Raw genomic sequence first — 24,306 nt, 5'->3', positions numbered from 1 at the left:
ATGTGTCACTATTTGATGATGCAGTTATGAAATTATCATCTTGCTTGGATTTATTAAGAGTTTATTTCTATTTATATTATCTTTCGAGGTGAAACGTCGTTTTGCATTTTAAAGATTAATTAGATAAGACATTTTAAAATGTGAATATATGCAAACTATCTATTATTATTATAATTCAAATGTAATTCGATTGCTGTTCTTCGCGAGAAATAAAAGTCGTAAGATATTGTCAAGACAACAGCAGAATGTTCCACTTTCTACGGAAGGTTTAAAGGTCAAGAGATGGAGCTGCTTGGAAAGACGTGCAAAGTTTGTAGAGACATGATAAATCTTAGAATAAATGTAAACATCATTAAACTGCCAATACAAACTCATGATGTCGTTATCTTTGTGCAATTCTTTACTGAAAGTAGAAAAATGTGTTTTACAATGAAAGAACGATAATGAACATATTATACAATATACATATTATACAATATATGTATAGGATGATCTTTCACTCTTTATAATCTTTATAATCTTTAATTATTATATATATCTTTGCACATATATATTCGTATAGTATTTCGAAGGCTGTGAATAAAACGCGAAGACAGAACTTTTTATATATTCTTCTCATATATTTTTCTCAAGATTTCAGTATTTCTAATTTCCACTTGATAGCAAAAAATAATATATTTTATACGCAAAATATTAAACAATGTAATAATTTTTTTTATATATTATAAAATATATAAAAAAATTATTTAGTTTTAGATAAAACAAGTATTTAATAAAATAGTATTAAATAAAAATATTAAATAAATATTTAATAAAAAGGTATTTAATAAAAAAATATTTATTGTTTAAAAATAAACAATTGCACAAAAATTTCTAATTATTGATTCTCTATTTGGAATGTAAATTCTCTATTTGGAATGTAAATTAAATTTAACATCTAATGTGTTTTTATCAATAAAATTAAATCATCTCCATTAATAAAATTAAATCAATCTCTATTTTATGAATTTATATTCCCAGTTTATATTCGTAAAATAATCAGCATCAATTTATTCAATTTCATTAAAGAGAATAACTGAAACGTACACTGAAAGAATGGTTTTATGGTTCTTCAAAAGTATTATCTTTACGTGTTAAAAGCTTTTATGTTATAAAAATACATACATTAAAATTTTATAAAATATTCTTCCGAATGGATATGATTATTATAAGAAAAATTATTAAATATCCTTGACAAGTTGTGATTAGTAAATGATTGTAAATTATAAAATAATTAAAGAATTATTTTTACGTATTTTAGACAATTTTTTTATTAATATGATGCAATAATTGCAATATTAATGCAATAATTTAAATGCAATGGAAGATATTTTTCTCCAAGATTTTATCCGATGTATAATACAGTCAATATTTTCATACTCCGACAATCTACATTATTTTTTCGATAATTTCCGTTAAGACAATAGTCGCATAAATGGAGAATTATTTGCGGCTCCAACTGAAGTTACGACAAATAGACTTTGCGGATTATAGCTACTAGTTCTGTTCTTTTTATATCACTCGGTGATAGTGAATAGAACGTACAGTGATGACAGAACGATATCACTTTGTCACGGAACTCTAAGCCGCGTAGAAATTGAACTTTTAATTTGTTTAATTAATGTCCGGCTCCTGAAAGTAGGTATTCGTGGACGCAATCCTCGTAGGATTTAGCCGCACTTTCTTGTTTTTAACGAGCAAAAGAAGTTGACGGAATTTCTGGAGGCAAGTCCGGAGAGTCGCGGTTGACTAGTTGGAAAACGAGGAGATGGAAAATGATGGTAGAAAGAATTGGATTACGCTTGGATACGCCAACTGCGCTTCTCTCAGCCAGGTGAAACTTTCGATCGCGACGTCGCGATTGCGCGTCTCGTAAATTGAAGATGGACAAAAGTTAAGTAACTATTGGTTTTCTAGTTTATCACAGATTTGCTTTAGGAAATATTAAAGTAATGCACAGAATAGTTTGCTATTTATTATTTATTGAATTCTCTATTCGCTGAAATCAATAAAAAGACTGCGGCAGGTATCTAAATATCGATTTTAAATTATTTAATAACAACAATATAAATGATGCAGAGCATTTTTTAAATCATCATCGTTTAATAATTCTTATATTATTATTCTTTATAATATAAGAATTTCTTTATAATAAAGAATAATTATTTAATTATTTAATTACTATAAATATTAACAATATTAATTAATACGAATATTAAAATAAGAGATAATCTTAAGGGATATCTTAATTAATAATATTTAACTTGTGAGAAGTATTAGTTCATTATATTCTTCATATTCTTCCTAATTGATCAACTGCAAGAAAAAAAACTGCAAAATTCTTTTCACCAAAGCAATTAAAAGAATTGTATGCAGATTAAAATTCTAATTAACATGCGTATTTTCGTACGTTACTGTTTTTGCACGATAAGACACTTTTCATCAAATTTTATATCTGATCACGTTTTTGCAGCGAGATTTACGATAAGATAAAGGATTCAATAATACTACAGGAATTTAGTAACAAGACGATTTGATAAGTCTGGAAGTAGCAAAGAGTAAGTGGGTAATCTTTATCATTCGCCAGTGTTTTGCCGCGCCCATGAAGATCAGCTGTGAACACACCCCTTTGTCAAAGCTCGCCCTTGTCATTTACATTGGCAGTAAATTTATGCTGGACTATCTTTGTTTAACGAGTTCAGCGGCGTGACAAACTGTGAGAATTTTAATACGTTTATGCGATTATGTTAAAAAGAAGAGACATGAAGATTAGAAAAAAATAGAAAGAATAGAAGAATGAAAAAAAGAATAACAATATATTTAATTAAATGTATAAATTGATATAAGTGGCAATACGAGTCTAGTGTCGATATTATTACACCGTTATTTATTGTACAAGACCAATCATATAAAAACATTCATGTAATAAGTATACATGTGAGTGGATAGCGAACGTTTCGATCCTATTTTTGGGTCATCTTCAGCGCAAATGTAAACGGACAAAGTAATGATACAATAGAAATATTATAAAATTGGAGTCAAGCATAAGTGTGCTGTCTATACATTTAATTTTATATTCTCGAGTCTGACATTTTTAATAATATATTTAATCTTTTTAAATTTTCTCACCGAGAGAAGCAATTGAAAGTTTCCTTTTTCTTTGCTCTTATTACGCTCATTTTTAATAGAATAAAGATCATACAATATTCTGATAAAAAAACTTATAAAAGCTATTTCAATATATATATTTGTTGTGGGCATTGAGATATTTACTTGGCAAGGAAGCATAAGTGATTAATCGATATCTATCAATCGGCATTGACCCAGAAATGTCATGTGCATAAATGATGAATTTTTTACCTTACTCTAACGTCCACCTTGATTGATAAATATAATGCGTGAGCTTTGTGAAAGCATACATTCGCTAGTAATTTTGACACTTATTTTATTATTTATAACACCTCCCTGATCATTGGTCATTTTGCTTTTAAATATTTATGAGAAACGTTTTTCTCTTTTTATTCTCTCTAATTCTTTTTTTAATCTCAATTCATCTATTTTTTTAGCGTCACGCTGTTGACCTGTTATGCAAAATAATTTGACTTCCTAGAGAAGCGAGTTAAATAACTTGTGTATTATTATGCAAGATGTGACTATATTTCATGTTAAATATTCGGAGAAATATTAAGTGAAAATCAAACAGATTGAAAATGTGATATTACATTAGATTTTATATTAGATGTTTGTTTTTTTATTGTTGAACATTGAAGTTGATAAATAATATATAAAATATAATAAAAATATCATATATAAAATATAATAAAAATAAACATTTTTGCAAAGTGGTGAAATTATATCGAACATTGTCTGATTGAATAAAATGGAATTTAACTGTACTAAATCTAAATTGCCACGATATATCAATCAATATCACAAAAACTCTAATATAATAAAATAATATAATAAAAAATCTTCTCTAATATAAAATAATAAAAAGTCTAATCCTAATCATCCTTCAAATATCGTTATATTTAAATAAGTCTGCACGATTTGAATATTATCAGCTGATGGTTTCATTTAGCGATTTATATTAAAAGAATAATTACGATAAGAGATAATTGACAGAATTGACTAATGTATATTGAATCGCTTTTCTTTATAAAATAAAGTAATGGAGAGTAATGTATTTTGCAAAGTGACAAGAAGAAGCGGGAGAGAGAGTGCTTCTAAACGAGGGCGAAAAATGTTTTGACATACGTCCAGCATAATCAAGAATAATCGAGGCTATATGTGTTTCACATATAGAAGCACGTTTTGTTATGCCTTCGTGTACTTATATCTCTTGCGAGGATATTCCCGAAGATTATCATATCTTCAAAGTACTTATCGCCCTTAACGGTGAGAAGAGCGCTTTGTCTTCGAGATATCTGTAGTAAAGCCGTAATCGGAGGTAAGATGGTCAACTCAGTGAAACATAGATACGCGTTAGTACAGATATAAACATAATCCGAGCTATCGCTCGTCAGACACGTACAGCCGCGTTGTGTCGAGCAAAAGGGTAGCAAATGGTAGCCTTAAATTTATTTCGCTGCGATAAGTAACCACATTTCATGATCCTGTTATCCTGCTGCAAAAAAAATTTTATTTTCTAACGTCCTTTCGTGGACGTTAGGAGATAAAATTTCTTTTACAGCTAGATAACAGTAATAGTACATTAAATAGAATTTCTTTACATATATATATAAATATATTTAATATATATATATATATATATATATATATATATATATATATATATATATATACAGAGTGTCCCATTTTAAAAGTTCCATCCTCATAACTTTTCAGGATCGTTAGATCATGTAGATCATAGAAGAAAACATACAGTTGTTTTTAAGAAAAAATATGGAATTGTTAATTGCAAATTACATATTTTTTCTTAAAAACAACTATGTTTTTTCTTTACACCAATTGATTCCTCTCATTATTTTGTACATAAAAGTATTAAGGTAAGATAATCGAAAAATGAATATTTTACTAGATATTTTATGGTTTATATAAAATTGAGAAATTATTCCAAGCCTCATAACTCGAAAAGTACTGAATGAAGAAATACTTTATTATAGTGTTTTGGAAAGCTCTCGAGATAAGCTACAAGAATAAGTAATAAAAAATAGGGGTTCCCATTTAAAAAACGGAAGTTGACCTTCAAATGACCTTGAAAATGACCTTTAATGTCGAATCCAAGGTCACTATTAGATAGCCCCCTTTGTTCCCTACAACTTTTATCCGAGTCGTTTTCCTTCAAACGTTGATCCTGAAAAGTTATGAGGGTGGAACTTTTAAAATGGGACACCCTGTATATACAGGGTGTCCATGAGCATGAACTCACGCACTTGTGAGGAGGTAGAGCGCAGTAAATTAAATAAAGAAATCCTATTCCATGTAACGATTTTTGTAATAATAATAGAAATATTAATTATTGAAATTCATTACAGTTACTTTCAAGGTCAATTTTAAGATTGACAGAGGCACTTTCAGAAAAAACGTTTGATACAAAAGTTTCTTATTTTTTGACGTACAATTCGAATCTGTAATAAAAAGTACCATGTTCTCTTAAAAGAATTTAACTTCCGATCCGGATGGCGTATTTCCGGTCGGAATCAAAAGTTGAAAATATCACCATTTGATAGAGCGTACCCGATTTACTTAAAAATTGTTCGCGATTTTTGACAAAAGCCATTTATTTTCATTTTAAAAGGGGTGTACGGGTGGTCTGGGACACCCTGTATATATACATATATTTATATTTTTTAATTTATTACAAATATTTATATTGTATATAAAATAACATGTATAATACAATAACATAGATCACAATGCATAGAATTTATAATTTAATTTTATAATATTATAATAAAGAATTTTTTGAAGAATTAAAATTTATAAGAAAACTTTATCTCTTGTTACATTTCAATATAAGGCTATATTTAGCAAGAAAATGTGATATTAATCATTTAATAATGATTGAAGTAATTATCTGCCACTATTTTTGTTAGAAAATAATTTCTCTGTCTCCTTAATTATTGGTTATTTTTTAATATATATTACTATTTTTGTTTTGTTTTATGTTAAAGGAAGACAATGTATGATAAACGCTTCTGTCAATTATCTATGATTGTACTCGTTAATATCAGATTAATGAATAAATCACATCGATTATATTTAAATAATTAGTTATATGGAGATAAAACAATTTCATCCAAACAATCCATTAAAAATTTATCAAATCATTGTTTGTAAAGTTTGGAAATAAAAGAGAACCTCTGTGTATGTTTTATATATTTTAAAACGTAATAACGTAATAACGTAAATAAAGCACTCTCTATTATGCCAAGATCATTTTCCACAATTTTAGAGCACAAAGACATTTAATCTACGGGAATTACTCGGGGAAGCTCAGGGAAGAAATAACGAAAGTGCTTAGATCGTTTCGTTAGGGTGCAGACAGCAAAGCTAACCGTATATTTTCGCTCAATATCGGAATAAATGTTCTCGCTCTCGGAAGCTCGTAAAGCCAATTTAGTCCTCCGTATTGACAGACACTCGTAATAAAGTGATAGTAAAACAAAAATAATTTCAAAATATTGACAAAGAATCGACCCAGTATCTTGTTATATATTTAAAACATTACAGACGTATTCTCATGTAAATTTAATGCGATTTTCTGATTCAATCATTACATTTGACTGGTTTTAATTCAGTCAGAAGGATAACGTGTGTTTAATGTGTTTAATGTGTTTAATGTATTTAATGTGAAACCAAAGTTAAGATGTGTTTCATATGTCCAGGACTTATTGGAGAATATGGAATATTTAAATATAATTCTAATATTACATAAATAAATCTTGGAACTAGAAAATCACGATCAATATGAAGTAAAATAAAATTTATAAGCAGCGAGAAATTTAGAATCAAATATATAATTAATAAATAATTTAATGTTTGATATGACGATGTGTGTATGTATGAGAGAGAAAGAGAGAGAAGCGTCATATATTTTAATTAAATTCATTTTAAAATCATTTTTATCTAATTTCTTATTTAAATAGATCAATTTTTTAACGTAAATCGCTTGAGGCAAATATTTACTGTTAATTGTGGAATAAAAATTCGGATTCTTATCTCATAAAATTTCTATTTCATTGTTATCATTATATTTATTAAACAGACACTTTTAATGTGTTATACATGTCTTATTATCCAATGTAACTTTTTGATTAAATTTTTTTGTGTACACAAAAAATGCCTGATCGTTTTCTCCGCACGTTGAATATACCGTGATCTCGCTCGTATGCTTTAATTGCGGTTTAATTCCCGTTGTGCGCCTCAATTAGTCCCAATTACGCTGAATCTCTTTTGTAGATATAACGATGAGTCAATAGGATTGGGAAGTGAATAGGATTAAAGTTGAAAGAATTTCCATGTGCACACGCTAGAAAAATATATCTTTATCTCTGGATATAGGAATTTAAATAAAAAGCTACTTTTTTTTACATGCAAAGCAATGTTCTAACAATTCTTTATCTCTAATATATATATATACAATTTATACTTTCTAAAATATTATTACTATATGTAACAATTTTTATATCAATTATATTTTTAAAAATAAATTTTGTAATCAAGTTATTTAAGAACATATTAATTCGTAAGAAAGGCAGAATTTTTTTCTTACATCCGATAATCAATATTTATTTCATGCGAAGGAGATTGTCTACTTCATCTGAATTTGAATTATTTAAACCGGATTAATATTGTATTTTTTATGCTAAATCAAATTATTTGAGTTTTAAAATTTAAATGATATGCATATGGCATTTCCATTCGCGAACGTATTCATGATTGCTCTGCAGTTTTAACCGAAAAATCTGCATTTATCGAGAAGCAAATCCGTGTTTTGGAGAACTCAAACATAAACGTTCCACTAAATACTTTAACGAGTACGGACTAGGAGTTAGAGGTTGAGCGAGCTTAAAGCTTACCAAGCATCTGCGTTGGACGTTGCGCAGGGGGCGCCTCGCAACAGTTAGAAAAGCTCTGAAAAGCTGTGAGTGCTGCCGCCGCAATATCGTGAACGAACTACGCGTGTCAAGTTTGCGATACCTACCCCTCATCACTCGAGCTACCCTTTACTTCATTAAAAACACCAGCAAGATCTTGACACAAATGTCAGAATCTCATTACAGCAAAAATTCAAAGGAGTACGAACACGGATACAGATGTAAGAAAAATTATAAGTCATTTACGTTCGTAATGAACAAAATTAATAATAATTGCCGAAAGTTTTTCTCGCATTTTCTTTTTATATGAAATATCGCATTTTTCTTTAAATATGACATAGACATCGATACAATTTATTACAAAAATTATAAATCGAATTATGACTATAATACTTTAAACTTGAAAAAGAAAAAGGGAGAAATGCAACAGATTTTAAATCTATTTAATGATGAAAGAGAACTACCAATATATTAAGAAGGAACACAATTTTTTTATATACTAAGATATTTTTATTTTTATTTTTAATAAAAATTATATTATTGTATCATATAAATAAATGAATCACAAAAATTTACGATAGACAAATTTCTTTTATTGCTAAATACGATTTATCATTTAATACAAAGAGTAGAGAGGAGTTTTATACTTTATTTTTAAAAGACGTTTTTAAATTTCGCGGAGGAAGAGTCAATAATAATTGCAAAGATTACTTTTCTTCAGCTTTGTGCTTTTATATACACGTGTTTTAGGCTGTAAGCAGTTTCGTTACCTTGACATTTCCAGATACTGTTTTCTATTTTTTATTCCACCGTTTTGAAAATTAATATAAATAATTTTTTAATAATTTTTAATGATTTTAATTAATCCTAATCGCATTGCGATCTTACTTTGCATATTGTGGAGAATTTTTAATTTTTGAACGAACTTTCTTAGACGTTTTCTTTTAAAGAAATAGTAATAATTTTCCCTTCTGCCTTTTGCAACAATGAATGTAATCGGACTAAAGAGAAATTTTTAAGCTACGTACATGTAAAGCTATGATTACGATATTAAAAATCAGAATGTCAAAAGTTAAGAAATATAAGATGAGATTTAAATTTATCTCAAATTTTTTTAATGCTTATTTAGTTAATGCCTTTCTAGAGAAGCACGTATAAAAATTTAAAAAAAACCATCTATAATTTTTACCATTTATAAACAAAGTTCACAGATTTTTATATTGTGATTTTATGACTAATTTTAAATAATAATTTTGACGGATTTATCTCGTATTTAAATTATTAATTGTTTGTATTTAACATTGGTTACTTTCCATAAGTTGAGCTAAAATTTTTATCACATGCGTAAAGAATGCGTATAAAAATTAAAAAAAATGGATTTCAATTTAAAGCACAAGACTTTAAAAAAGAATTCAATTTCAACTCGTATAAACAGTACACGTGTAATATGTAACAGTTATGTATGTAAAACGTAAATTACAAATATGAAAAAGTCACAAATATTTTCTCATCTCGTTGCACAACTTTGTTATTAGCATTATTCTTGACTGTTTTCTGCCTCGGATATATAGTATTAATTAATGACAGAATCAACAATGAAATTTATATCGAATTACACGCACGTGTGGTTATGGTGGTGACATTACGATATTACAATTCTATATTAGTTTATTGGAATTATGCCATGTGATTAATCAATAAAGCGATAGCCACCAGAATTGTTTTCGCAAAGTTCAATGTAATAAAGAAACATAAAATACGAATTAATTGCAATATTGATTTTTTACCAACTTTTTAGAACTTTAATTGTAAATTTCTTTTTTCATCTTTGCGATATCGAAATTTATATTTATTTTAATTTAGTCTAAGTAAATTATGCATATATTAAATGATTATTTATTCGTGTTCCTTTTTACAGTGATTTTAAAAATCGCAAATTAATGTACTATATATTTGTAAAAAAAGTTAGAAGTTTTATCGTAGCAACATTTTTCACAGTATTAAAGAGGCATAGCCAAGCGAGTCCTCTTTGAGTGGTGGGATTTTTATGATTGATAGTGCCGGCGAAAAAACACTAACTTCTATGTCTTCAGCGGTTGACGCTTCTAAAAGCAAGAAATATATGGAGTAATGGTCTTTTGTTAGATTTTTTGCTATTAAACTTTTCCGTACAACACTTTAGTGTTAGGTATATAAAGCATTCAACTTTATAACAGCCATATCAATCATCGTCATTTCTATTTTTTGGAAATATAACATATTGAACGTCGCACAATGTTATTTTATACCCGATATGAAGATATCATGTTGTAATTAATTCTTTCTTTCTCATAAATAATTCTTTCTTTCTCATAAATAAAGAAAAACAGTAAAATAAAGAAAAAGAAGTTAGTGCAGTATAATTTATTATCAATGTAATTGAATTTTATATTAATAGAATATATCAGAAGAAGTTAATTTGAATTTTGAGAAAAGTTGATAATTTCAATGCAGTTTGAAGCGTACATGTAATTTAATAAAAATAAATTTAATTTTTTATAAGGACAGTATGCAAAATATAATTAATAATAATTATATATACAATTACTAAGATAATAATAATTATTATTATATATACAATCATTAATAATAAAGTATTATTTAGTTTGGAAATACTAAAAATTATAAGTAAATTAATAAATAAAATTAATTAGTACCAAGAATGTAATTTGCATTATCATAATGAAAAATGCGTAATAATTAAAAAATTATTTTGAAGAATAATCAAATTAAATAACCGCGCGCACGTGCACACATTACTCTGAATGATAATTGTGTTTTAATTAATTTCATATCGAATTTCTTCTACCGTGTTTTATCCTTTTCTCATTATTCAATCAACGGCACATGTTCGCTGTTCACAGCAAAATGCATATTTGACATTAAAGGTCGATTTAATTAGGAACGATTTGCCGATCAGAAAATTCAATTCTGGAAATGTGAGATATATAATTTATTATAATTCGCGATTGTAAGAAATCTTTATCGTTCCATTTCCAAGAAATATATCAGGTCATTATGATTATTGATGATTCGATTGATTCGATTTTAGATTAGTAGAATATCAGTGAATGAGATTAAGATTTTGTTATCGATGCACATGTGTTAAACTAAATATGTTCTATTAAAATTAGAAATTATTTTGAAATTAAATTACGAGCTAACAAAATAAAAAATCACTTTTCGATTGTATAGAGGTCAATCCGCACAATGGACGCAATCTAAACTTACGAGTAGAGAGGTTGAGTCGCGGTTGGTATCGAAAATTTCTTCACGAGATTCTGTGAGGAAATTTTTTATGCATACCTCGTAGTTGAGCACCCTTAGAGGCACCCTTAACGTTAGGATATCCCTTCTTTGCTGTACCCTCGCGTCTAGTGCTTTACGATCGACTGCGTCAATATCTTACGGTTTTACACATAAATCCGCATCGGGATATTTTGAGTCTGAATACGAGAATTTTACGGATTCGGTAGACTAGGTTACTGGACGAGATGTCGAATGTTCATGTGTATACATGACGCGATGTAAAAGTGACCCAGCCAAGAACTCGAAGAGGAAAAGAATTAATTTTGCATGCGGTAACCTTATGGTAAAGTCTGATCTTCTTTTTGATAACGTCGAAAGGCTGAATACAGGCATTTTTTAACCGTAATCTATATTTTGCGTTAAGTAAAATCTTTTTAAGAATATATATTTAATTAAAAAATATTTAATTAATATGTGTAAATCTTTTTTAAACAGCTAAAATATTATTTCGGATAAACAAATTACAAAAAGATCTTTAACAAATATGCATATAAAATTAAATACAGTTTTCGAATTAATTGTCATCAATATTACGATAAGTTTTTATGTATTTTTTAATATAATTTTAAAATTGTGATAAAAATAATCATTTAAATTGAAATAACATATTTTTGCGTTTACTAATTTTAAAATTTATAGAATAATATAATACCTTAAGTACATTTCTTTGAAGCGTACAATTTAATAATGAATCGAGAAAATATAAAAAGAAATAACAATTAGACATATGATTAATTATGATTGTATTACAATTGAAAGCTTAATAATTACAATTTGATGCGCTCAAGTTTAGATAATTACAATAATAAGTTATACAATCGATTTTCATGCATATATTATTGATGTATAGCTTATTATATTCTTAAGAGAAAGAATACGTATCGTAGAATTTATGATTTATGGTTCGTTTGTGATAAAATTGCGTTCAAAGAAATAAATTTTTGCAAATACTCTATATTCGTGAATTTTTCTATGTTATCTGCTGATACATCATTGATTTATAGTGTATATATTAATGAAATAATATATACAAATATATACAATTTTTTTTACTTTTTTAGGATATATAAAACACTCGTTGTGGGGAAAGAATATTTAAAAAGTTTAGAATACGTGTATTTCACACAGAAGTGTCGCATCAATATAATATCTGCGCATAATTAAGTTATCAATCGTGACATAAATTGAATACTCATTTGCGCTAAATATACATAATAGCGAATATAAGCTCCACGATTGTATAATTGATTGTAAATGAAATTGTATTTCTTTCGACATTTTAATCCAATATGTCAAATATGTCAAATACATTTATCTTTCTCAAAGTTGTATATCTATTTTATAGTTTGAAGAAAAACATAAGAATAGTGTAAAATGTAAAATGTAAAATTTTCATTGTTTTATAAAAAAGATTTTTAAATTTTAATAAATGAATTATTAATTGTCATTTTATTTATGTTCCAAAATCATATTTTATTACTATCAGTATTATCAATAATTTATAAATTTACTACACTTTTTTGGAGAAAGAATTTATGTATTTATACACATTTTATCTAATATTTTTTCTAAATTTTTATATCTTGAAGAGAAAATTTTAATGTATGATTGTATTTAACATAAAATATATTCTTGTTTCCAATATGGGATTTTTTTATAAACAATAAGCAAATTTTACACATATACGCATACCAGTCAAATTATAAATTATTGATATGGGTTCTTATATCATTGAAAAATAGAATAGTGTCTAGTCGATCGCATGTAAAAGATGGATCACGTGTTTAAGCATAGCATATATTACAAATTCCGACATTCACCGCTTATCTCACGTTTTATTAATATAAGGACCAGTCAAAAATTATCCGTAATGTATTTTTGCAATTTATTACAATTAGAAAACAGAAAACACATCACTTTTCCACATAATCTCCTTGCTTTTCAATGCATTTAGTCTAGTATATCACAAGTTTGGTTTTGTACCTTCAGAAACAAATATTTTTGGTTGCGCTCTCAGCATATGTTGATGGGAAATTGACTATTTAAAGAAAGGAGGTCAGAGCTATAGTGATCCAAGACCTCAGACTTCAGATTTTGAAATGTTTCAATTGCATGAGCAGCAGCAAATCGTCGATTTCCTATGGACCAACATATGAAAAACGCCCTGATAGCAACTAAAAATATTCTTATCTGAGAACATAAATAAACTTGTGAAACTTATACTAAATGCATTGAAAAGTAAGGGGATTATGTAGAAGAAAAATGAGTTTATAAATTATTTGTTGTAGTTATGTGTGTGTAATAAATTGCAGAAATAGATTACAGATAATTTTTTATTCGCTCTCATATAACATGATCTCTTTCTTGTTCTTACTATTTCTTTATCATACATTTATTTTTTTGCAAGAATTGAAATATCTTATAAAATGTTTAAGATATTCTAATGAAATAAAGCGCCCCACATTCAGGATATTAGCATATTAGAGCAATTTAATATAGCTACGATGAATGCGCTTTGGTATTAAACTGCATCATAGCAGAAAAGATAATTTATTCTCTACCGCGGGGATATTAAATAATTTCTTATTATGCTTTGATAATACTAAAAGGTTGAATAATTGACCGGCATGCATCGGCGAAAAACGTTATTATTTTCGATTATGATAAATAAGAAAAACGAAATGGATTCTAAAATTATAGGGTAAGACAGTGTAATACACATTTCCTTAAATTAATACAAAATACACTTATAATGAACAGATGTTATTAGTAGTTAAAATTTACAAAAAGAGAGAGATTTATTAGTATTAAAGTAATTATTACTTAATTGAAGTCTGATGAGATCAACTTTTTGAAAAAAGGCATTTTCCCTCTGACTCAGGTGAAAAAATGCTTCAGATAATTATAATCAATAAAAATAATTTTTCTTTGTTTTAAATTATAAACGATTATTCAACGAAACATAAAAATTTATATTTTAACTTTAACTTAACAAAAATATTGATTAAATATTTATAAAGATTGCATCTTTCTTTTATTTTCCTTTTTCCAAAAAAGACATTTGACATTTATTTGTAGTGTTTTAATTTTCATCATTACTTTTAACATGATTCTTTGCCGTTATATTTTTATAAGTCTTATTTATAGTTTGCCAAAAAAATTATACTACTTATATTACTAAAAAAAAGTTATAATAGAGTTAGGATATTATTAGGATATTATCTGTAATTTATAGATAATATCCTAATCTTGAATAAACTCTCGAAATTAGAGATAATATCCTAATACCACTTATATTTTATAGATTATATCTTCAGAAATACAGCAAGGACATGAAATATAATGATAATTACTTTTACGAATAAAAATGATAATTAGAAATATTTATCAACAAATTTTCCAATTTTTTTTCCTAAAAAATTATTGATTTTAAATGTAATTTTTTAAAATGTAAAATCGCACTTATAGAGCAGTTCTGTGTGGTTGATTATTTACTGCCAATTATCGATTTTTTATTTCAATAACACGCACTTATTGATAAATTTATTATGTCTGAGAAATGAATGGGACATTTCCCTTGCTGAGGTGTATTGCATTATTATATCGTATATAAAAATAGTTGAAATATAAGTATAAGACCCGCAAGTGCATTGCATCGTATACATACATTCATATTTGTCAAGCAAACAATCAAGTGGAAATTATCATATATGCCTGGTGTTGCACATATTTGCGAGTTATTTTTATCTTCTCATCTCTCTCTCTTTTCAACATAACTTTTTTCCGCTCATTCATGCGAGCTATTTCAATAAGTGCAAGCGTATAATTTATTTTCCATACTTCTGTCATTGCTTGATATAATATGATTTACGGCATAATTTATAGCTTGAAAAAAAAATATCAAGAAAGTAATCATGTGCAATGACATTGTGATTTATTACATTTTTGTTTAATTATTTGCTCTGATTTTTTTTCTATTTTCAATATTTTAGTCATTGTAGACAGTAACTTGTGATTAAATTATATTTTTTTACATTCATTTCTTATCAATCACATAGTTGAAATATTGATCATTTTATAAGATATCTTTACAAAAATTTGAATTAGATAAATTTTAGATAAATCATTAATGCTTATTGTATAAAAATGCTGATATAATTTAATACTAATATAACGAAGTTAATCGTTGTACAAATGATCTACCATTGCGATTGTCAATTAAACTAATGATTAAAAAAAAATACATCTTTTATCTGCTTATTAATATTAATACATTTTTTATTATTTCATCTTTATTTATCTACAATTTTACAAAACTCTGATAGATGTTCCTCCTTTACTCTAATATTTCCACAAAATGAAGAACGATAGTTATCGCATTCTCAGTAATCAATGAGCAGACTTGCTCCTGTCCACATACGCGACACATAATGAAGAGAAATATCTTTCGATACACGATATAATTCTCAAGATTTTCGATAGTCCCCTTATCCATCTAGTTCCATATCTCAATAAACAGACGAGTTCGAAGAGAGAAAAGAACACGCCGTGTTGGATGAGCGCTGCAACCGCGAATTACTATTTCTCATGTGCCTTTCTCATCGCCACCCTCCCTTATTTATCAGCTTCTCGTCGAGGGGGGCAATCGGTTGGTTTACCGTGGGAGTCCGCGAATACCGAGGAGGATCAGGGGAGAGCGAGACGAGGAGCGGAGCTTGCGCGGTGCTGGGGGTTGCGCGTCGTCGCGATGGCGAGCTTGAGGGTGATTCCGCTAGTCGGCGTTAGGCCAGGCCACGCGAAGCGCGTTGTGCTTGCGGAGCTTTCACGGGGAAGGAAGGATCGGGCAGACCGCCGGCGGTGGCACCTCTCTCGTGCGCGCGCGAGGAAGGCGGGCCGATGGTACCAACGCGACAACGCGACGTTCTCCAGTGAAACGACGGCTCGCACCGGACGCGAGCGACGGCGGCGACGGAGCTTCCGTAAGATGCGGTACTTGAAGAGAAAGTCGCGCTGCCTTGATGTAAGAGACCGCATCGGACGTCCGTGACAACGAAACGTCGCCCGAATCGCTTCACCGCTACCGACAGCGATCCCCGAAGTAGCGCAGGACCAAACAATTCGGACCACCGAGGGGCTTCGACGGCGTAAACTCTGGTATTTCCGAGAAATCTCTCTTTACGGCGAGACTCCGCAAATCAAAGGACCAACGAATCTTGAAGAGCTTCGAAAATTAAACTTTGAAAAAAGGACCAACTTTTCCTTTCCGGGAAATCTAGCGCGATTATGTTATAAAAGCGAGACGTTACGTTGATTTGATCCGTAGAAGAGACGTGGAGTCGCCTGCAAGGGTGTCCTTCGAGACAACAATAAGTGAGAGAGAGTCATAGTGGACTAAGGGAAGGAAAGCTTTCGCAAAGAAATTTCCAATGTTCCTTCAAAGCTCTCGGTAAAGAGATTTCAACGAGTTTCGACGTCTTCGAGTTACAAGTCGGAGAATTCCTTTGAGAAACAACATCGGTCTCCCTGGGTGACGACTATAGACAGCAGCTATAGCAACACACCGGTGAATCGTGATCTCTCGCAGGAGTCTCTAATGACGCGTCGTTGTCGAAGCAATTTGTGAAATCGGTCCAGTCGATATCATTATGACCCTCGTCATTATTCTCCACGAGTTAATGAATCTTTTTCGACGCCCCCGAGATAATCGTTCATCGCTCGCAAAAGCGAACGCGCGTCCCTCTTTTTCTTAGGGTGTATTTATAGAGCGTTCTTTTCCGCCTGATTTCGCCGGATTTCCTTTTCGCACGCGGAAAGAGAGCGAATCTGAGTGAATAGGTTTTGCGAGAAGAAGGTCTTTTTCAGGAGACCAAGAGAAAAAAACTCTTCTTGTTTAAGGGAAACAAGATTAGTATCGCAACAACAAGAGGGAAGTAAATTACAATTGCGACGTCGGCGAGGGAGTTTGCATAAGTGTGTCCGATTAAGGGAATAATATCAGCGAACGAAGAGAAAAGGAGGGAAAACGGAAGAGAGGGGGCACGTGGGGGAGAATGTGCCGTCCGACGTTGTGCGTCGAGTAAACAAGCGGGCGCACCTTCCTTGTAATTACGAGATACTTAACGAGCACGCTGGTTGGTGGGTCCAAAAAAACGTAGAATATTTTTAATACACGCACGCACCCGCGCACACACGTACATACGTACGATACGCATAGTTACGTTCAAGAACGACGGGTAATTTTAAGAACAGCATAGGATGTAATCACACAACACTTAACGTTTTAACGGAGGAAAAAACGGAGGTCCAATTAAACAGCGAAGTAGCGACGTATAAGTGTGGTCCAAGTTTTTAGTGGCTTAGTCTCATTTCTCTGGCATGTGTGTGTGATTTGACTTTATCCACTGGTGACGATTATTTACGTTGGCGTAATATTTTTCACGGAAATACCTTCCGAAGCGTACGCGCCGCCGGAGGGTGGGAGAGGGTGGTAGGCGCGAGAGGGTGGTGGGAGCGGTCTTTACGTGTAAGGTACCGGACGTGGTTAGGCGCGACCGTGTTCCAGAAGTTTCCTTGCGGTTCATTAACCCTTTCCACGAGCGATCGTGCGTGTTACCAGACTGTAACCCGTGTTGGCGTCGCCAAGGAAGGGTACGTACGCCACCCACGACCGCGACCGGAACACTTGGAATCTCGCGCGTCATCGGGGACGGTGCTCGCGATCGCTGCGAAGGAATCATTGTGTCATCATTGGCGGAATAGAAGGGTTGTACCGTGTGGCTCCGTGCTTATAGCGAATTCGAACGCCCGACTATATGAGCGCCAGCTTTGACATAGTGAAAAGATGGAGGACGTTCGTGGTGGCTCTGTGGAATAACGCGACTGACCGGGTCCGAGATGCCACAGCGAGCAAGACGCTAACAATGACGACTTCCAGCAGATACAGCAGCTACAACTGCCTCACCAGTTGGGATAGCTACGATCGGATTCCAAGGTATCGCTACGATTGATCCTTAACCGCGTCTAATCGCGTGGAGAGTTTTTTTTAAAAAGAGGAGAGGAAAGGATAATCCTTTTTAGTCTTAGAATCGATACATGAGATATTTCGTTGGACAGCAATTATTGTCTATCATTATTTATCTAAATTTTATGATTCTTGATCACAAGACACGAGATTCGAGAATTTGTTGATGATTTTATCGACGCATTAATTATGATGCGTCAACAAAGTCCATGCTATTAATTATATAACTTGAATAACTTGATTGAATTTACAATTCGCGCTCCACCCTCTACTCGCACATTTAACGCAAATATCCATCTGATTTCTCTGCTTCCATGATCGATAATGACTTCAATTACAGATCATAAAATCTCTCATCGATCGGTTGATATTGCTCAGTTGGGTGTATCAACGTGTATTTGTACGCGTGTTGAACCTCGTTCTAGCCGTTCATGATATCGCACTTTTTTTGCCCCTTCTGTACGGGTTATTTATTTTTCACATTTTCACGATTTATATCGTTCATGCCGGACATGTTAAATCGCGCGACAGATTTTCGTTATCCAGAAACAAAGGTTGATTTCGGCAGGGTCCTAGTTGACTAGGGCTGTTTGGACACACATCGAGTAAATATTTACTCTGTAATTTTGATCCTTCGTATATCTGTCTAACAGTTCCATTGCACTCGTACAATTAACGTTATTTAAACTTGTTCGAAGAATAAAATCAAAAAGAGCAATCAAGTTTTTTGTCCATCAAAATGGGAGGATAAATTTAATAATAATAAATAAATAGTAATAAACTAACACTAATTATTACAATTATATAATTAATTAATAAATTAATATTAATTATGATTATTATCAAAGATGATGAGATAATATTTTGAGATGATTGAAATGAAATTACTTCCTATAATTTTGTACACATAAACCAATTGAAGTAAGAGTAAAATTATTGATAAATAATTAGTATCGCGAAGGAAATTACATTCTTGAATTTACCCATGTGTTACATTAATATATTAATATAATATAATATTTAATATAATATTTATATAATATTAATATATTTAATGCCACAGACTAAGATAATATTAAATATATTAATATATTAATATCATACTTGTAACAAGATAAGCAGCGTTAAATATTTCGTGAAACATGAACGATCTCCCACTCTTTGTTATATTTTAATGAGAGTGTGTAAATATCATATATTAATATAATAAGTATAAATATAATATATATTAATATTGATATATTTAATAATATCTTACTCTATGGCATTTGAGCGCAATTCTTCATTTTCAAGTGTTTTTGCGCGACGGACGATGCTTCGAGATTCGACATGAGAATCCAATATACAACACAGATAAACGACATAGTGTCCGGCGTTCGCCATTCATTTTCAATCTGCGTGCCATAGATATAACGGTTGCAGGCGTGAGTACTCGTTAAAATACAACAAAGGGGCAGATTGTTCACGATTCATGGGATATTTAGCGCTGGTTATCTTGTTACAAGTGTAATCGTAAGTATTAATAACGGGAGAACATTATAGCGCGAATGAGATATTATCAGCGTGCTTGAATATTGATGTGTGAGATATCGCATACCGTATACTATATGCGCTGTCGAGTATCAGTTGAATGTAATTGAATGTTTTAATATGAAAAGTACGCTTTGGTACATCATAAATCTTGCTTTAGTGACATTCTGTTTTTTTCTGAATTATATGAATAATTAATTTTAATATTACTTTAAATAGAGATTGTTGTGGATGACACATGCAAATGTAAGATTGAGATAAATAATTATCTGCCATAAGTTTTCCACTAAAGGAAAGCTGATTTGGAGTTTGAATAAGATTCTGTCGTCGCAATTTTATTTGAAAATGGAATATTCTATCATAGTGGCGTCTTTTTACAGTCTTTATATTATAAAAGGCAAGATATATGTTAAGTAAATAAAATACCGTCTCGCAGATATACACTTGTAGGAGAATTTCCAAGGGACATATTCCTTTTCGACATGATTTAAATATGAGTCATACTATATACGATGTCATTCGAATGAAACATTGAAAAAAAGTTGTATGATTTTCTTTACACATTCTGATTTTCTTTAACATTCGCGACCGCGATCGCGGAAGTTTTAGATTTTTATAAAGAAAGAAGAAATTATCAGATCAAAAAGTCGGATGAATGATTAATTAATTTTCTGTGCATTGGAATAAAATAATATTCTGTGCGAATATCACTATCAAATTTGCCAGCGAAATTTTTCTCTATTTTATGACGCGATATATTTTTTCTCTCATCTGAACTTTTGATAGTCGCTTTATTCGGCCGAGAGATTAATTCGTCACTAGTGAAATTGGCTAATTGAAATTTCGTGAGCCATTCATAGTCGGATTTACGAGCGAAAAATCAAGTAACTAGCCAGATTCTTTTTTATCTCTTGCTATTGACTTTCTTGAATTATTTCCTCAGCTTCGTTTTAGCCGCGTAACGAACAATTGTTGCCTCATCTTCCATTCATCATACGTTTTTGCCCAGACAAATTTTATTGACGCAATGTGTATCTTATTTTCTCTCTGATTACATGGAGAATAAATTTAACAAGACGACGGATAAAGACCATTAAGCTTTTACATGTGTATAAATTACTCTTTCTTTTTTTTACAATTGTATCGCATTTAGTTTGAGTAATGTTGGAAACGTGTACCCCCTGTACCGTTTCTATTTTCTTAACTCGCTATCGCCGCTTTTTGTTCACCTGACTGCTCGCGTGCGAGATGTTATCCGACACGGAATTTTTTCCAATGAAATAGCGCACATGTCGTTTCGATTTATTTTTCTTTGAGTTACAGATGCGATGTAAAGTAAAATGTAATAGCGCAACATGAAGCTTTCGGAATTAATAAAAGATTCTTATGTTACTCACTTTTCTTGTTCGTATCACTGCTTGCGTGACAGCTCTCGTTCAATGTGAAATTTCTTTCAGTGAAATACATCATTCTTTCGGTAAACTAGTATTTCCAATCTCTCTTTCTTAGAAATTTCATCACAGATTGCGGAATCACAAATAGTGGAATAAACTGCATAAATAGACAATTAAATTATTTAACATCTTACTAGAAATTACACATATTTACGCCATTTCTTGCTGTTGTTTCTTGTGTGCTTACGTTAGCTTTCGCGTGTAAGATCTCTATCCGATAAAATACCGTGAAGATTATGTTTTTCTATCGTTTAAGATGTTTGTATAATGCAATGTGTGATATATAAATAATCATGATTTTTAATTTCCTAAACAAATTATTCTACAATTGAAGTCAATAAACTACAAGAAATTACACAGATACTATTATTTTACAATACATAATATATTTAAAAAGTTAGAGCATTTCTGAAGCACCTAAAAAGATTTTAATTAAGATTTTTTTATTTTCAAATTAAAAAAGAGAGAGAGAAATTCAGGATATAAGTAGATACTCAAATCTTTTTCTCGATGACAGGTTCGTTAAAAATTTCAGGTGCAATCAAAATTATGCAAAAATGCAATATTTTGGGAGCAATCTATATAAATGTTACAATAATAAAATGAAAAATATAGCACATATTGCATTTTAATAAAGTGAAAGCTCGATATATTGTTTGATATTTTCTCTGGCATGTCATAAAATTGTTCCATCTTTATGCTGTCAAAGCATTATACAGTGCGATTGTAATTCCCTTAAAAAATTTTTATAAAGGAACAAAATAAATGACTTTTTAATAACAATGCATTCTTTTTTAATAATTTCATATATTGAATTGATAATTACGTATTAAACAAAATTATCAGATCAATTAAGTAATGTTACTACCTTGTAATTGATTTGTTTTATTTATTATACGCGCGATTTGTTTTTATTGCATTTTATACTCTGGAATGTGTTCAAAAGAATAATTATTTGCTATTTGTTGTAAATATTTTTATTTTTTATTATCAGAAGCTTAAAAATGCAGCATATAAAATAATTTCGCAGAATTCACTTGCAAGTTCATCTGTCAGTTTTTAATTACTGTAGTTGAAGATACGACCTGGAGAGCTTAATTATCGCGAATTCAGAGGTCAAGATGTACATTGCTCTTCATTCTTGTTTGTGTAGAGTTTTGAGATACTAATTCTTCTAAGCACATTTATAGCAATTTCTTTCATAAATAAAAATCATTCTTTATTTTTTAGTTCTTTATTTTTTTAATTTAATGCTGAATGTCAATGTTTAATTTTTTAGTGTTCAATTTTATTTATGTATAATAATGAATATATTCGTTTATTATATTAGTGTATTATATTAAAATATATTATAGGTATTATTTTTAATATTTATATACATTGCAGTCAAAACATTTGGTAAATATATTTAATTCGTTGTCTGATTTAATATAAATTCAAAAGATACAAGTGTTTTCAGCGATATTTTTTATAAAATATACAGCACACAAATTGATTAAAGAATATATATAATTTTTTATAAAATACACAACACACAAATTGATTAAAGAATACGTAATTGAGAGTAAATAGGTAACTATGAAATATTTCGTGCAAGAATTGAACTAAATTGCGCAATGATGTCACAATTAAAATAATCTAGGTAACCTATACAAAAATTATATAAGTATTCATTTCATTATTTCTGAATAGCACCCTTTAGTTACGTAATGATATGTGATTATTTTGATTAATGTGGTATCTGTTTGCAAACATCCCCCGAATTTGTGCTGACGTACAGTTGACAGAAGGTCCTTCTAGCGACACCAGAGGACCGTTTGCGGTAATCGAAATGCCTTGTTCCCGCAAACAGTTGTTGCCACCGTCATCTCACCGGAAATCCAACGCGACCCGTCAGGGATCCGCTTCTTGTTCTGTTAATGAAACACGGTCGAGTGACAGTCGCTGTTGAGCTCGCAGCGCTGCCAAATCCGGACGGCAAATTGATCGTAAAAGCGACAGCACTTCTCGGGCTGCAATTAATTCCTGCGACGGATATACGTCGCGAACATACAAGGGTTGCCCGCGGACGTGATCTTAGCCCGAGTCTCTTGCGTGGGCAACAATAATTGGGCTCACAATACCCTCAAACTATCGCAGCTATCTCTCCTACGGAATGCTAGTAAATTTGGAGTTTCGGAACAAAAACTATTATATATTTCAATGAAAAATTATTTACTGCATTATGGTCTGTTTTATTTTTGATATTAAGATGAGCATCATTTAAAATTATCCTTCTCAATTTTTTTAAAAATACGGGTGACATAAATATACAGGGTGTTTCATTTTAATCCGACCAGTCGAATATCTCGAAAACCAAGCCCGGGAGAGAAAAATATTTCAGACAAAAGTTGTTTGGTTTCGAGGGGGCCATAAGATGGTGACAATGATTTGACCTTGAACAGTCATTTGAAGGTCACATAAAGGTCACCTTAAATTTCTTAAATGGAATACCCTATATATTTTTGCACATTCTCGTAGCTGACATCGAGAGCTTTCCAAAACACTATAATTAAGTACCTTTTCGTTAAGTACTTTTTGAGTTATGAGGCTTGAAATAATTTCTTAATTCTACATAAACCGTAAAATATCTAGTAAAATATTCATTTTTCGATTATCTTACCTTAATACTTTTACGTACAAAATAATGAGAGGAATCAATTGGTGTAAAGAAAACACATAGTTGTTTTGAAGAAAAAATATGTAATTTGCAATTAACAATTCCATATTTTTTCTTAAAAACAACTATGTGTTTTTTTTACACCAATTGATTCCTCTCATTATTTTGTACATAAAAGTATTAAGGTAAGAT

General features: G+C 30.3%; 1 protein-coding gene across 14 annotated transcripts in view; it reads left to right on the top strand.

Moving 5' to 3' along the window:
* Slo2 (slowpoke 2) overlaps positions 1-24,306 on the top strand; it is a 167,408-nt gene that overhangs the window by 76,855 nt on the left and 66,247 nt on the right. Inside the window, exon 1 of one of the 14 annotated variants that reach the window (XM_083100974.1) lies at positions 16,241-18,441. The exons of the other annotated variants lie outside the window; for them this stretch is intronic. Within the exon in view, the coding sequence (XP_082957100.1) occupies positions 18,263-18,441 (179 nt within the window). The 5' untranslated portion in view covers positions 16,241-18,262. Of the gene's footprint in view, positions 1-16,240; positions 18,442-24,306 lie in introns of those variants that run through there. 14 annotated transcript variants of the gene reach the window in all.

Source organism: Camponotus vicinus, unplaced genomic scaffold, assembly GCF_025532165.1.
Source record: "Camponotus vicinus isolate PSW18456_S1 unplaced genomic scaffold, iyCamVici1.0 SCAF_5, whole genome shotgun sequence".
Classification (NCBI taxonomy): Eukaryota; Metazoa; Arthropoda; class Insecta; order Hymenoptera; family Formicidae; genus Camponotus; species Camponotus vicinus.
Note: the sequence above shows the minus strand (reverse complement) of the source record. Positions and strands in the feature narration are given on the sequence as shown.